We start from the raw sequence: 17,335 nt of genomic DNA, 5'->3' as shown, positions 1-17,335 counted from the left end.
ATGTTTATTCAGAGAAAGTACGTTTTTGTGTCTGATTTCGTAACTTAATTAATAGTTAGCACTAATTAATTAGCATATTTGAGGTCACCCCCAGGAACCATTAAGATTGACACTTAGTTCGTGAAAATCGGATCATTAGAACGAAAGTTATTCAGGGTGATATCTTTTTTTTTTTGCGGACTGTACATGGTGAAAAAATCAAAACATAAGCTAAATGAGAAATATATTAGCAAAATAAATTATCAAATACTGCAGTTACTCACCTAAATTCAACTATATGTGTATAATAAATTAGTTAATGCTAGAAATTCGGAAAGTTTTAGAAAATTTTTTTATTATTTAAAAATATAAACTTTTTTTTTGTGAGGTAATAACCCTCAAAAAGTCTTTCATTTTCAAGAACACAAAAATTTGTTTTATCGCCAAATGAAATATTTTTTGGTGATCAGCATTATTGAAATCAATTTCTATATTAATTAACATTTGTGATAAAGTACATAACATTTTAGAACAAAATAAGGATGTTTTACATACAATAAATTAAAATGTATGGCTGTTAGCATTACCCGAGAAAGGAGGTCGACATGCTGCATTTCTAATCGGGGAGCTTTGATTTTGGCAGTTCCCCTTGCCTACTGCCAATAGAAGTTTCAATTAAATTTTTTCCAAATTTTTTTTTTCTGAAAATCTCTAACAAATTAACATTAAACATTTAGAATTTCTTTGAAAACACAATATAGATTATAGATTTGGCATCTTGGAGCAATTACTGAAAGGCTGTCAAATGACTTAACTCTTGACAGGCCAACATAAAGTTGTCCATGACTAAAAACTTGTTCAGTCAATACTAAACTGATTTTCTCAAAAGTCTGACCTTGTGACTTATTTATAGTCATGGAGGAGGCCAGCCTAATTAATTCCTAATTGAGTTTAAATTAAATATTATCATGTTTTTAGGGCATGAATCTGAATTGAACAACCTGATAATGCTCACTCTGGTTATTGTTTCCGTTTTTTAAAGCGCTATATGTTGAGCCAGTTTAAATTAAATACTATCATGCTTTTAGGGCATGAATCTGAATTGAACAGCCTGATAATGCTCACTCTGGTTATTGTTTCCGTTTTTAAAAGCGCTATATGTTAAGCCACCTGAGCTAGATTTGGCATGTGACATTTTTAGCAGCAATCATTGGTCGATTTTCTAACCTTGCCATTCGGGAAGTTGTAATGAGGTTTTTTTTTGGTGCCGTGTAAGAGAAATATATATATAGATAGAGAAACAAATATGATTTGGTAATGAAAGAGTTTTAAAATACTTACCCATCATAATTACAAATAGTGATTGAAGGTAATTCGGTCATTTTACTGTTAGTTATTTGTATATCAACAACAGTTTCATACTTCCAAAACAGTTTCAGGAATTCAGAAGATTGATAAGTATATCCCGCTAAACAAGACAGAAAGACCAATAAAAGAGCGTATTTCTTGATTTTACTCTCAGCCATAAGAATCTGTGGAACGCCACTCAGCATCGAATCCCGAAAAGCCTTCGTCAAATAATCTGACCAAGATTTGTTTTCTCCTTTTTTAACATTCCTAAAAGAAAATGGAGTCAAAAAATATATGATTGTTAACAACAAAAAGGTTTTAAGATCAAAAATATAATGAAGACAGAATTTTTTATAACAAAAAAATAATAATAAATGCTTTGTATTGCGAGAGTATGTGATATAAAGTCTCTGACAGTTAAATGTTTTTTTATGTACATTATATATCTATGTATTCTTTCTCTTATTGACGTTAAGAGTGTTTCTTAATGAACATGTAAATGCATGGGTTTAGAATTATTAAAAAAAAAAAACAAGTATTATATGTACGTTAGATTGATTGAATGTAGTGCTTAATAGCACAAAGTCCAAATAAGGACAGGCTGCATACGCACGTTATAAAGTTTAAATTGATGAGTAAAGACAGAGAAAAAACAATTGCTTTTCGAAAACTGCAAACAAATATCAAAAAGATCAAAAAACACCGTATCAGTTTCATAACTACTGTTCTTCAGTTTCATCATCAAGTAAACTGGTTTTAGATAATTTAAATATTTGACTTGCTTTCAATGGTCTCATCAGTGGCTACTGCAAACATGAAGCGATTTTGTTTTATTTCTTAAAAAATACATTATTTAGTGACTCATTATGTGCATACTTTAGCTGAGTTCGCACTTGATAGAATGTTCGGAAAGATATATTAAGGATTCCATTGCAGAATATCAGATGGGAAGATTGTTACTGATCTGCTGGACTGTTAGCACTGTGCTTTGTATATTAGTAGCTAGTAGGAATAATCATGAGCATTAATCTTAACAGGGATTATTTTGATATGCTGGCTGCCAATATAAAAACTCTTTGAGAATTGTCAAGTTTGGTAGTTTAACATAAATGGGATTTATTTCTTTGTTCTCAAAGTAATTTTTTTCCAGTTGAAGCAAGTAAAACTAAATTTTATCATTTGCGGAAAGAATTTCTTTTTTATAATTGTTACTTTTTTAATTATTTTATGTCTTAGAAAGGATAAGGAGGATTTCTCTTTCTTTCTCTTAGTAATGATATCAAAAAATAATATTTAAGAGAAATAGAACATAAAACGTTTGAACATGTTGATCAATACCTTTTGGTGGTATAAGATTTAATGCTTAAAAGAGTTCCAATAGTTACACTTTTATATTGCAATGCATTTTTACATTGCACAACACATGCTTTCAAATTATAACTAACCGATAACTTTCTGTTCCTTTCTATTTAATGAATTCCTGTAATAAAGGTTTTTACAATGTTGACCGATTCCTCTTAGTGTAGTACAAGATACTGCTTAAAATATTTATCTAACCCTATAGTCTACCTGATTTTCATGAAAATGTTTGTATAGAAGTCTTTAACAAACAATTTTGCAACTTTTGATGTCAATTTGTCAGAGGAATCGTTATTTTCGAAACACTAATCACCATATATCCGATACTAATGAATTGAACAATTTTTTAACTGTTTATCCAAAGGTAATATTTCTCGTAAAAATATTTTTATAACTACTTGTTTTCAGTTATTTAATTTTCCAATACTTAAAAAATTTTAAATTGCAGGGAATATAAAGTTTTTAATTATTTTAACGCACGAACTTTTTGAATGACAGAATCTAAAATTTGATCGAAATCGGCTGATTAGTTCTTAAGAAGTATAAATTTAAACATACGACCTTCAAAGATGATAAAATACGCAAAAAATTAAATTTTCCCCACTGAAATACGAACATTTCGAGGGTTCCAGCTCGAATCCGTACTATTAAGTACTCAAAATTTTCTTTAATCACAAAACCCTAGGAAAAACAACCAAACCAGTTTTAAGTGTTTTTAATGCTAAATTTTAAGTGCTAGTGTTAAGAGTTTAGTGCTAACATTTTAAGTGCTGCACGCTTATAGAGTATGAGTAAATTCTCCAGTACGCGAGTGCATTTTTGTTCCATGCTGTCAAAGTCTGTTATTTAGCTTCAAATGTTTTAAAAGCAATTCTTTCGGAAAGCATACTTCTCTTTTTACGGTAATCAAAACATCGTACTGCAGTAATTTATGAGAATGTGATTGTAAAAAGATTAATAGTGTAGCAAAAAAAAAATGAATAAAGCACAGACAAAGTATATAAACTGACATACTGTAGTTTCAGTTCCATAAAAAATAACCTTCATCAGCGTCTAGGAATCCGGAAGGTGGAGATGTAGAGACAAACATGTGTAAAGTGTTTTAACCAATGGGAACAAAAGAGCATGTTTGAAGAAGGTAATAATGCAGGGATAAGAAATAGGTGTGAGGGGATTAGGTGAGAACTGCAGGGTGCAACAGATTAAATTATAATGAACTTCCAAACATTGGGAAAAGGTTAGATACTCGAAAAATCCTTAACTAAATTATTAGAGTTCTTTAAAATATTCTAAAAAATTAAATTCGGAAGGTTAAGAACAGTGTTGAATGTTTTTTGTAGAAGAAAACTTTAATCTATAATTTGAATTCCAACTGTGATTTGATGAATTCCCTTGCAATCAATAGGATCAATAAATATCTTTTTATTTACACTGGAACGTATACTTTTCACTAATTTTATTTTTCTGCTATTGTCTGGGCTTCTTAAAACTCCCAAAAATTAATAGTAATTCAATTAGAATAAACACTTTCTGTAGAGAAAGTTTTAAACTATTGAAGTTTTTTTAAAACTTAAAACGGTTATTGACAAATAAAACTTTTTGAAAATGTATAATTATTGCTTCTGAGATTTATCAGTATAATTTTGTGGAGAATTCAAGTTTCAAGTCTGTAAATGAAACAAAATTCATTAAAAAACAAGCTTTCAACTTGATGGTTTGTTCATTGATTTTGTGAATGTTGCCTATTCGCCCCATTTTATTCCTTCAATAAAAAATAAATTTTTTTAAACATGGAACTTTTCGTGCATCTTAATAAGTGTAATGTAATCATATATCATAAATCATTTGATAAAAATTTATATGATTGGCCTAAAAAGGGTTAAGATAAGTGAGTTTATCAGCAGGGGAGAAAATGATTTCCAATGTATTCAAAATCTTAGCTATTCAGGAACTGGTATCCGGTTAATAAGGTAAAACAATCAAAATGTTTAAGCTCAATTCGGAGGGCTTGGTAGATTGCGAGATTATAGGTGAAATCAAAAATATTAAAAAGACAGTCTGCAGCGTTATTTTAAGGTAAAGCATTTTATTTGACTCTGAGGAAGGTTCCTGTTTAGTGGACACATAAGTATCAATTTATGTGCATTTATTCACAATGCACAAATTATTATCCTCTCCTTTTTTTGAATTTAATAGCTTTTTAAAATCTTTGATTTTTATTAACTTAAAAGACTTACTTGTTCCTATTTTTATGATTTATACTGAGTACTCTGGTCTTTTTTATAGTAAAGTTTCGAAAAGGAAATTTCAGCAAAGCAAACGTCGTACTCAAGAAATCGAAAACTGCAACTAATGATATACCCAGCCACATTCCGACGTAGCCTCCAATGTTACCAAAATGTTCAACGCTCTAAAATAAAACACAACTATTGATAATTATACCTTTATAACAGATTAATACTTAAATCGTTACTTATAAAGAAATGCAGATAGCACTAAATAATATTCTGATGATAAACATGAAAAATAGTAATTTTGAAAATTTGTCAGATAGAAAGCTATAAGGGCAAATTGGAGACCAGTGATTCAGCATAGAAATACAGTGAATTCGCGATAACTCGAATCTGATAGGACTGACGAAAAACTTCGACATATCGGAAGTTCGACTTACCGTTAGTTTCGGTTTTGGACTTTCAAAATATTGTCGGATTATTTAATTAATGCTTATTAATCATTTTTCTGACAAGCCATTTACGATAAGACTGTTTGAAGCACTTTATGATACCCTGGTCCATCGGCTGCAACTTTGCTGTTGTGTTTGGCGGGAGAAACTGCAAATTTACTGCTTTCAAATTAGGTAAATCACTATGTGTTGTGCATTTATCTATAAAGAGTATCACTTTTTTTTTAGCGAAGAATTTCCGATCCAATTTTCTTACATAGTCTTCAAATAAAACTGATGTCATCCAAAACTTTTTGCTAGGCTTGTAATCCAAAGGATACGTTATTACATTCCTGAAACATCGGGGATTTCGGTTTTTTCCGATAAACAAGTAAGGGCAATTTCTCTGTCCCAGACGCATTTCCTCCAACTAGGACAGTCAAACGTTCCTTGCTCATTTTACCCCCTGAGCAGTTTTCATCCTTAAACATCATAGTCTTATTCGGAAGACATTTAAAAAATAAACCCATTTCATCAATATTGAAAACATTATTTTAACTGTATCCTTGAAGTAAATTTGGTAACGTTTCATTTAACCACTGCACATTCTTCAAGAGGGACAGCTTTTACTTCTCCATGAAGAGTGCGAAAGACATTGTGTGTGTGCTGCAAGGGGCAAGATATCAGCTCCTAGGTTTTTTTTCTTGCTTTAAAACATCAACAAAAAAAAATCGAGTTAGAGGGAGTAAAATTCGAGTAATCGAGAATAATTAACATGAAATTGAAGATAAAAGGGTCGGGACCTCATAAAAAAATCGAGTTATAGTAATATTCGAGTTATCGTACTTCGAGTTATNCTGAATGGTACACGACCATTTGTTTGCCAGAAGTCATCGGAGAAATTCGAAAAAAGCAGAAGAACAGGCGAATCATTCTTCATCATGACAACGCGAGCTCTCACACATCGACTCAAACAAAGGCATTTCTGACGGAACGAAAGAGCGAACTGATGGGTCATCCGCCGTACAGCCCTGATTTGGCACCCAATGACTTCTACTTATTCCCACACATCAAAAATAAATTTCGTGGACAACGATTTCCGGCCCCCGAAGAAGCGGTTGATTCATTCAAAACGCATGTTTTGGAGTTACCTCAATCGGACTGGAGAGAGCGCTTTGAAAATTGGTTCAAACGCATGCAAAAGTGCATTGATCATCATGGAGAATATTTTGAAAAACGATAAAACCAATTTCGATCTTACATGTTTGTTTTTTGATTATTAGGCCAGAAATATAAATAGCAACCCTCGTATAACATTTTTGATTATATTTAAAATTAGAAATTTTCATTAACGTTATTAAATTTTTTTCAAGAAAGTGACCAAAAATGATATAGCACATCGAGAACGCAATATTCTCCGATTTCGAAATAAAATTTCCTAAAAATTAAAAATGATTATGAAATATTCATGTAAAAACTCACTTCAAATTCAGGACTAGAGTTATATGTAGTTATTTCCAAGTTGCTCAGGTCAATAGAAATATCAATCCATAGTGAAAGTCTTAAAAATAAAAAAATTAATAAAACTCAAGATAGTTAAATATAAGAATCTATTATTTAATCTTCTTAAGTAATATACATTTTAAAAAAAAATCGAGTAAGAAATTAATCTTTTATTAATAAAGGCACTTTAGAACTCTAGCCAATTGCTATTAATATCTATCTATCTATATATATAAAAATGAATGTTTGTGTGTATGTCCTTATTAGTATGTCGTATACCATGCAACCGAAAGCTATGAAACTTGGCATGCAGATAGTTCAAAGCACGAGGAAGATCACTGTCGACATTAGAACATTCTACGACAAATCGTTCTAGCAGGATGATGGTAAAACTAAGTGGAGTTTTTTAATTGGTTAAGCGTTAGCCATTGCTTTAAATTTAACGAATCAATTTTCACATATTTTAAAGATACACCAGTGATAATTGCTAGCTTATAGCTCTGTTTGAACAAAAATAGTTTATTGCACGTATTAAATATTTAATTAGTTTATATTCGTTATGTCAGACAAATTTATTGAACATTAAGTGGTAACTCGCGTGGTTTACGTCATCAAATTTTTACTTTGTCTGATACCACGAGCTCTTATTTTATTCGTATTAGTTCTTTTAAAAGTGTTTTTAAGAATTACTTATTTAAAAGCAACGGTAATGGAATAGAAAAAAATACTTATTTATTCAAAAGCAAAAATTAATGGGAAAGTGGTACTAATTTATTTTTTCCCCATGTAACGCAAATGTGGGTTTGTTACATCAAAATGTCTTCCACGAACGCAAATTTCTCTCAATACTTGATCCAGAAGATCCTTTGTCTTTTGGATTGGGTTCAAAATTACAACAATAAACATTGGTAGTCGTAAACCCAAAATGGAGACGGTTATAAAATTAAATATAATTGAACTGGAGCAGTGGGGGCTCAGGAGATAGCGCGTTCGTTTTCCTAATGAGGTGAACCAGGTTTTAACCCCACCGATGACTGGCCGATACTAATTCAGCACACTGACCACAGTGCTGATGTAAAATATCATCAGTGGTAGATGGATCATGGGTTAGAGACTCTTTGCCATCAGGCTAACCGTGGGTGGTTTGCGTGGTTTCCCGCTCCATGTAACGTAAATGCGGGTAAATTCCTTCAAAAAGTACTCTAATAAGGTAAATATTTTCAAAAAGTGTTCCAATAAGGAATTTGTTTCAATCCGTAATTTAAAGTCAAGGAGCCTTTAATAAAAAGAAAGTAATAAGATTACATTAAGAAAAACAAATTAGAATAAAAAAAGTGGAAATTATTTTAAGGTTTTTATAAGTTTGGTAAATGTTTTTTCGTTTTGCACACAATCGTTTAGTGCTTATTAAATATATTCATCCCAGTTACATGATTTTATTTATACCGTACAAGGAATGGTAAGAACGGTAATAACGGGAAAGGAAAAGTTTTATTATGAAATTTGATCCAGGTAAAAGGACGCCATGTACCAGTCACCGTTAAAACGTAAATTACGCTTTTTAAAAGAAAATAAACTCTATTGATTTTAAATTATCGATTTTATACAGAATGTTTCTTAATCACTGGTATTTTTAAATATTATCTTTAGATTTCACGTCAGAAGTAAAGTTTAAAAAATATATACAATGGTGTTTTCAAAAATATATAAAAATCATGAAATATATCAAAATATATTTGGTTGTTGGGTAATTTATCATAATAGGAAACTACGTCTGAATTTCAGCATTTATGTAATATAGTGGTGATTACGAATTAACTTATAATATTAAAAACATATAAGATCCCTAAATAAGAAATAATATGAAAAAAAAGTCTGTCCTCTTACTCATTAATTTCTTCTTCATCACTACATCTCCCCTAAAAAAATGAAAGCAAAAATTATAAGCAGGAAATATTTTAAAGTGGTTTCAAGAAAATTAAAAGAATAAACATAAAATGTAATCTTGTACATAAAAAAGACAAAGTTTTCACTCCTACTTCTCTTGTAGTTAGAAAGCTAAATATAGTCCTCACTCTTAATTATTGTTGTTGTTACTAATGTGACTTGTCAATATCAGCACACCTGATATGAAGAACCAAGCGAATTTAANAGACAAAGTTTTCACTCCTACTTCTCTTGTAGTTAGAAAGCTAAATATAGTCCTCACTCTTAATTATTGTTGTTGTTACTAATGCCACTTGTCAATATCAGCACACCTGATATGGAGAACCAAGCGAATATAAAGGTAGGGGAGGGGGGGAGGTCTTTTCTTCAGTGGTGTTATTTATGTCAAAAAATACGACTTCATCAACAGACACAGCCCGTTTCACAGGATAGGCCAATTCATTCATAAACCGATAATAATCTTGACATTAGCTAACGAACGATCGATCTCAAATTTCCTTGGTGCCCTTTTAGAGGTATTTATTTGTTGCGAAAACTTAGAGGATTTTGTGACTCCGACAGATTTAACATGTACCAGTCACTATTTAATACAAGGGAATGCTTCGGAAGGAGGGATTCGAACATGCGATCTCATGAACGCGAGCCTCAAACAGGCTTCCCCGACCTAACAGGTGGATAGTTTTTTAACTTTGGATATTGTTTCTCTTTTATTTTTCTAATCATGTGCATAAAATTTGCAATAAAGTAAGTGTTTCATATGTCCGTAGGCATCGGCTAGGGTATAAAATTTTACCCCTTCATCATGCCGCATAGAGGCTACTGGCTATCAAAAGAAGGCAAGAACCCATTTATTGTCATTTGTAGTGAGATTTGTTGGAGCAAGTCACTTTCTCCTGCAAGACAATGCATCAATTCTCATTGAGAAATCTTCAAAGTGAAGGTTTTTTGTATAATACGATGTTTGTCATGAATATCATGCCTACACCTGAATCTCAGTTCCCCAAAGAAACCTATTCTCCCGAAGTCGAAATTTTTGATGGTTTTCCATTCATAGACCAACATAATCTTGCTGGCAACCATCAATAATTCCATCATGAACCATTACATGTTTGATGGTAACTAACATAAGTAACCATCACGCCAATATAGAAATTCCGACAGATTTGTGATGGTCGAACACAAGAATAGTAACTTGTTTCGATAGTTTGTCATGTTAAACAATCAGAAATTTCCAACATAGTTTCTTGCAAATCAAATGTTGGAACGAACATGAACAACCATCATGCCAATGTAGGAATTCGGACGGATTTATGGTAGGTCAGTATACAAAAAAATTGTTTCAATGGTATATTCTCGAGAACCAACAAGAATTCGCATTAAACCATCATGGAAATGTATAGCTGGAACCATCCTGGAGCATCATGGATCATCGAGGATTGTTGGTCCATGAAGATCAAATTTCTCCTGATGGTTAACCATCATAGTATTAAAGTACAATTTTCTGTCATGGAATGATGGAAGTTTGCTGGCATATCAGAAACCATGAACACGCAATAAAAATTGTCGAATGATGGTGACCATCAAATGATATTGGACCATCACGAGTAATATTGAAAGTGACATAAACCATCATATTGATTATGCAGTACCACCAAGAATCTTGACTTGCTTGATCAAGAATTTTGAAACTTAACCAAATATCCAAAAAGAGCAGTGAAAGGAAGTCAGTCCTTGGACAACTTGAGATGATATTAATTTTTCTCTTGAAGGCTTAGAAAATGTTTCGCAACATTGTTTGTTTCAGGTCGTGCATGGTCGATATATTGGCATAAGTGATTTTATTACGACATTAGACACTTTCCCCTCTCTTTATTACTCATGCTATTTTTTTTCTTGGCAAGGACACGCAGGAGATGAGTTACTGTAAATGTTTGTTTCGATATAGACTCTCTTAATATTGATGTTTGTTTCTTATTGATTTTCTTCACGTCCAGATATGGCACAAAATCAAAATTGCTTTTCTTTCATGGCACATTAGTAATCAGTGACCCTACAAACTTATTAAAAGCTTTATAGTATCAAAACTCTTAGACTTTTATTCAGTTTTTTTATTCAGACTATTGTCCAGTTGTCTCCAGCAACAATAAGTTTTATCAAAATATGATTTCAAATAACATAATATTTTAGAGTACTTTTAAGAAAAATGTTTGTTCATACTTACTTCACGAATTTCAGAAATATCCCTAGAAACTTCGTAGAAGACGTCACTACAATAATTTAAAAAAATAATACATATTTATTTCTTTGTTGAATAATCCTTTAAATGTAAGTTACATTATTATCGCTCTTTTTTTATCTATATGTACAGTGAACAAATAAAAAAGATATCACTCTGAACAATTTTCATTCTAATGATCGTATTTTCACATACTAAAGTTCAATCTTCTGGTTTCTGTGGGCTAAACGTAAAAGTGCGGATAAACGTAGCTTCAATATTGTAACTATAAAGTTATTTTTTACTTTAAAAATAAAAATTTTGAACGAGATATTTTGAGTTAAGGAAATTGAATATCTTTTCTTATAAGGTTTGTAACCACAATTTCAGTATTTTAAAGACCTTACGAACTCTGTTTAGAAAGAGAGTATCGAGTCCAGGAGCGTACGCAAGGGGGGGGATGTTTAGGGGTTTAAACACCCCCCTTGAGCTCAGACAAAGTGAATTTACAAAATAATACAGACAGATATAGAAATTTCAATAGAAATTATGCTGGCTATTATTTTTTAAGACTATATATTTTTATTTGCCTTATGCCTACTTTTTTTCTCACGGTATTTCTCAGAATACTGAAAAAACATTTACTATAATAGGGTTGTACTTTTGAAATCAAATTAACGTGATACTGTTACGGGCGAACTCCGATTGCTGGTTCCTGTCTGTCCTGCCAGTGCCTGATAGTGGAATGCCAGCCAGTCGCGAGACTGGCTGGCATTCTCGAGGTCTGGAATCCTAGACGTTCTGTTGTCTTTGAGACAATTCGAGAATTTTGTAGATGCGGTAAAAAATATATGAAGGAGGGAACGGAGTACAGTGGTGTTAGTTAGTCAGACTAAGAGTTATCTCTGCCACTTGTCTTTCGGAGCTTGTTTCTAAATCTGTTTTGTTTTGGAGACACTGTGCCCGTTGAAGTTATTCATTCCAGCTCGAAACTTTGAGTTCGTAGCATAGCGGATATTTCTGTGCCAATATATATGTATATATTTTTGCTGTTCTTGGATCTTTATGATGTCAAAACGCAAGAATTTAACAATTTTAAATTACTTTGAGAAAAAATCCCGACCTGAAATTAGTGAGGTGACAGCATCTAGTACCAATGTAAGTTTTTCTGTTCAACAGAAATGTGATACTTCCGTTGAAGAAAACGTTTCTAGCATAACAGAATCTGATGAATGTGAAAGCGGCCCTCAAAGTCAGTGGCGTAGCGAGGGGGGAGCAAGGGGGGGCATCATGCCCCGGGCGCTACTCACAAAGGGGCGCCAAATGGTCAGCAAAACAAAAAAAATTGTTGATAATTTTTATTTTTATTATAATTTATTTCTGCAAAATATATTTTAAATTTGGTGCCAGTGAAATATAATAAATGTTAATTCGTAAATAAAAAGGAACACTAATCAAACTGTAATAATATATTCATAATAGAAATGACACTTTCTTTTCTAATGGCTGGGCTGACTCGACCTGTGTCTGTCAGCACTTCCTTATGGCATCTANAATTTTGTGTACTTTTCGCCCCAAGTGGTGCTGGTTCTGGAAAGCAACCTTTAGGCCAACTGTGCTATGTAAAATTTGACAACTGGAAAAATGCTGTAGAGCGATTTTATGAACACGAGAAATGTCTTTATCACAAAAAATCAATCAAAACTGCTGGGACATTAAACGATATTTTACTTGGAAAGATAAAACCTGTGGATGAACAAGTTGAACGTGCAGCAAGCAGAACAAAATTAGAAAATAGAAAAAAACATTACTCCAATCATTGAGACCATCCTATTTTGTGGAAATCAAGGTCTCGCTCTAAGACGACATAAGGATTCGGGAATAATTGCTGAACAACCAGGTGAAGAGAACGACGGAAATTTTCGGGCATTGCTTCGTTTCCGGAGTAAGAACGATTCGACTCTTAAGAACATTTTAGAGTCAAGCAGAAAAAATGCTCAGTATACCAGCCCTCGATTTCAGAATGAAGTTATGGAGGTTTGCAATATTTTAATCTTACAAAAACTAGTCAGCAAGATTAATGATGCAACTTGCTTTTCCATTCTTGCAGATGAAGCAACTGATATTGCAGGTATAGAGCAATTATCGTTATGCGTTCGATATGTCGATAAAGAAAATTTTAACATCACCGGACAGTTTTTGCCATTCATTCCGGTGCATGACTTAACCGGAAAAGCAATAGCAACAACAATATTAGACCAATTACAGTCTATGAAGGTTGATATAAAAAAGTTACGTGGACAGGGGTACGATGGTGCTGCATCAATGAGTGGAAAAATTAATGGTGTACAAGCCCACGTAAGAAGTATTGTCCCATCAGCACTCTATGTACATTGCTCTGCTCATAGCCTTAATTTGGCTGTATCAAATGCATGCGAAATAACTGGCATTAGAAATTGCTTAGGGACAATTAAAACATTATACGACTTTTTAAATACGCCAAAAAGACAGTATGTCCTATCTTCAGCAATAGAGGAGATGGAAACCAGTTCTAAGAGGGAGAAAATTAAACAGCTATGTGCAACCCGTTGGATGGAAAGATCAGTAACCGCAGTGGTGGAACTTTTCGAGTCTATTGCCGAAACACTACAAAAAATATCAGAATGGAAGGCTACCCAGGCTAATTCTTTACTGTGCACAGTATCTAATTCGTAATATCTCTTTTGGGCATTTACAAAGTTTTCACCATAACAATCCATCTCTGTAGATACCTACAAAAAACAAGCATAGATTTGATAGAGGCAGTGAGTCTTGCAGAAGATGTCATTAAAGATCTAAAATTAATGTGTGAAAATGCCACTGAAACATCCTTTGAAATATTTAACTGTTCTTCTCTTATGCTAACAAGCATTGGATCTTCCACTTCCATGTAAATCTCTAGAATAAATATTACTGTATAAATCAATAAATTTTTAGCGTGTTTGTATACTGGTTTAATTCCCTATTTGTTGGTAAGTTATTTTTTGGTTAAATTCATTGGTTTTATATGGATTATTCCCATTTATACGGTTATTATTTAGGTAGCTGTTACAGTATGTGTAGTTTTTTCTCGCTTGATTTATTCCTACTTTTTAATAAAAATTAAATATTTTACCTCTTATTTTTAAAAAAAATATATTCTTAAACTTAAAAAATAAAAACAAAATTTAACTAAACAATGCTGTCTAAATAAAAAGTCAAAATTGTCTAGCTGTCTAAATTAGGGAAATAATAGTGCTTTATTACATACTCGAATTTCTTTTAGTAATTTCTGAAAATTATGAACCCCCGCTTGAAAACATTCTGCGTACGCCACTGATCGAATCAGATGTATGTAGAAAATAAATATGACAAAAGTAACTGATAGTAATTGAATAGTATGTAGAGTGCCCTTTTATGGTATTAAATAAGTTTCCGTATGTATCGAAGTATCAGAATGCTATTTGCAAATCATCTTTATCTAAAAAAAACCAAGTAACCTAAATATTTGGCAGATTGAGGCAATTTTTTGAAAAAAGAATTCTACTATAGACAACATATTAATTCAGCATATTTTTTAAACATTACATAGCTCCATGTTTTTTAAATGCTACTTAACATTCAGCAATTCTATCAGTTCTAGAAAAAGAAATTTTGCAAATTATATGAAACCTTGTGAATGTGCACTAGAATTATTATACAATCTATAATTCTTTAGGTACTTTATTTTTTGTTTCTCTAAATTTTCTTACCTAGAAGACTTGGAAAACTATAAAAGATGTAAAAATGATTTGATTAAAAATGATCCCTAAAATTTTGTATATAGTTAAAATGAATTAAAAATGGTGTATCAGGAAGGAATGGAAATGGCGGAATGATATTTTTTGGGCACATGCATTATAGCACAAGTGACTAAATTTTCAGATATTTGAATGTATAGATTTTGAGAAATCAGTACTCAAATCATCCTCTGGCAGCAATAACAGTAGTTATTCTGCTAGAAATCGAGTCTGACAGAGATTGCATAGCATGGACGGGTACAACATTTCATACAGCTTCAACATTGTGCCACAATTCATCAACCGTAGTGACTGACGAGTTGTGGCGTGCCAGTACTTCGGCAACCATTGACCAGACGTTTTCAATTGGTGAGAGATCAGGGGAACGTGCTGGCCGGGGCAACAGGCGAACATGTTTTGTGTCAAGGAAGATCAGTGCAGGGCGGGCAACATGTGGTCGGGCACTTTCCTGCTTTAACGTAGCGTTATGGAAGCCTCGAAGATTAGGCATAGCAACTGGCCTTAACATATCAGAAATGTAACGGCTGCTGTTCAAAGTGCCGTCAGTGCGAGCAAGAGGTGAACGAGATGTGCATCCCATGGCCCCTCATACCATTATTCTAGATCAGTGTTTCTTAACCTTTTTGGTATAATGGACCCTTTTTCAAATTTTTTAAGAAGTCACAGACCACCCCCTGTAAAAAAAATTAGTGCAAAAACCATCAATTATTTTTATTTTACTTTATTTTTAATTGAAATAAAATTCGAAGGCTGCTTTGTGTTTTTAAAAATGTTAAACTTTTATATGGTTTGCGAATGTGGCTCCTCATATTGTGGAGGATATCTGGCATATCTAAGAGAAAAGAGCAAAGGGACGGTTTATAAAAAATGAGGGGTTGATAGAGGATTATAAAAATAGCAAATCGGATGTAATCAGGGGATTGCCCCGGAGGGTTCAAACGGAAAGCCGGTTGGTGCAGAATGTTAAAAATATAACAGGGATATTAGAGGGTCCGCACTGAATTTGGGGTATCTCAATCACCTAGTCTCAAATATGTATGTATTTTCATCTTTTAGAAAAAAAAGATCAGTGTTATTTAAATATTATTAATCCCATCGTCTTAAAAGTAGTCGGCGTACCCCCAAAATATGACTCATGGACCCCTAAGGGGTCCAGGAACCACAGGCTAAGAAACCCTGCTCTAGATGATGGGACAGTATGACGATGTCGAACGCAAGCTGCCAATGGGCGTTCTCCTCGATGTCGCCAAACACTTTTGCGGCCATCATTATGCTGTATGCAGAACCTGGATTCTTCTGAAAAGACGACGTCATGCCATTCCTGCGTCCAGATTCGTTGTTGATCATATCATTGGAGGAGAAACTGTCTGTGATGCAGCTTCAAAGGCAGCCGAAGACATGGTCGCCGTGCTGATAGTTCATGCTGTTGCAAACGTCGCCGAACTGTTCGTGCAGACACTTATTGTCTTGCAAATGACCCAATTTGTTGATTCAGGGTTCGTGACGTAGCTGCATGATCCTTTAAGACTATGTGGATAACGTGTCTGTCTTCTCGATTGTTAGTGATGGGGAGCCACTGAGATCTTGCACGGTGTTCCCTATGACCGTCATGAACCCATCTATTCCACATTTTGCTAACAGTCATAGGATTTTGAGCAACGCGAGCAGTAATACTTCGGTATGATAAACCGCAATCCCGGTAGGTCACCATTCGACCTCGATCAAACTCAGACACGTGCTCAGACACATTTCTTCTTCTTACAAGAGGCACAGCAAAAAATTTTTTACCTAAGAATAACACTCAAATTCAATTTCTGTATGAGAAACTTACTGTCAAATCTTTTCTTTTATATACATTGTAGGGCACATCGCAAACGCCGTCTGCTTTGCATGTATGCGCTGATAAGCTAATAATTTGCATGCCACAACATGCTTTATCCATCCTGCAAATTTCATGAACATGGTGTGTAGGCTTCCTGGTGTAGCAAGTTTAATGGCCAGTAGTCTTAGTTATGTAAGTTTGATTTTGGTTGAAATCCTCGTATAAATGAAGTAAAACAACGTAAAAAACCCTAATAGTATCAGAAAATTTTTTTTATTCAAATTTTAAAAGTTTAGCAAATCATCAATAATTTATATATCAATTCAAATTTGCTTTTCAAAGGAGAGTAAGAAAAATCTTTGCTTTTTAAGAATTTTTTTTATTATCTAGAAACCTTGAGATACTTTTCCTTTAACTATTAATAAATATACATCTCCGAGCAATTACGGAACACTTTCATTTTTTTTTATTCTCTGAACTTAGCAACGATATAAAATCAGGTATTGCTCTTTTGAATTAGCCTATAGGTTATCTGAAATTATTCATTTACAGTTCAGACAGTTATGGGAATATCGAGAATATTAGCTTCTTAGTCCCCCAATTAATGATCCTATCTTTTTAAAATTTTGCTTAACCCCCTCTGTTTTGAAGGTCAGGAATCCATATATGATCAATAAATT

General features: G+C 32.9%; 2 protein-coding genes across 2 annotated transcripts in view; both read right to left on the bottom strand.

The window, feature by feature from the left end:
- The window catches only part of LOC107438537 (uncharacterized), a 35,023-nt gene extending 22,461 nt beyond the window's left edge, over positions 1 to 12,562 (bottom strand). The window contains exons 1-5 of the mRNA XM_043048210.2: positions 11,022 to 12,562; positions 8,741 to 8,772; positions 6,833 to 6,911; positions 4,926 to 5,098; positions 1,321 to 1,596 (exon numbers count right to left, since the gene is read on the bottom strand). Coding sequence (XP_042904144.1) covers positions 1,321 to 1,596; positions 4,926 to 5,059 — 410 coding nt within the window. The 5' untranslated portion in view covers positions 5,060 to 5,098; positions 6,833 to 6,911; positions 8,741 to 8,772; positions 11,022 to 12,562. The remainder of the gene's footprint in view (positions 1 to 1,320; positions 1,597 to 4,925; positions 5,099 to 6,832; positions 6,912 to 8,740; positions 8,773 to 11,021) is intronic.
- LOC122270540 (FMRFamide-activated amiloride-sensitive sodium channel-like) overlaps positions 1 to 17,335 on the bottom strand; it is a 119,001-nt gene that overhangs the window by 43,174 nt on the left and 58,492 nt on the right. The window lies entirely within an intron of this gene.

Source organism: Parasteatoda tepidariorum, chromosome 8 (assembly GCF_043381705.1).
Source record: "Parasteatoda tepidariorum isolate YZ-2023 chromosome 8, CAS_Ptep_4.0, whole genome shotgun sequence".
In the NCBI taxonomy this organism is placed as follows: Eukaryota; Metazoa; Arthropoda; class Arachnida; order Araneae; family Theridiidae; genus Parasteatoda; species Parasteatoda tepidariorum.
This window is presented reverse-complemented; position numbering and strand designations above follow the sequence as displayed.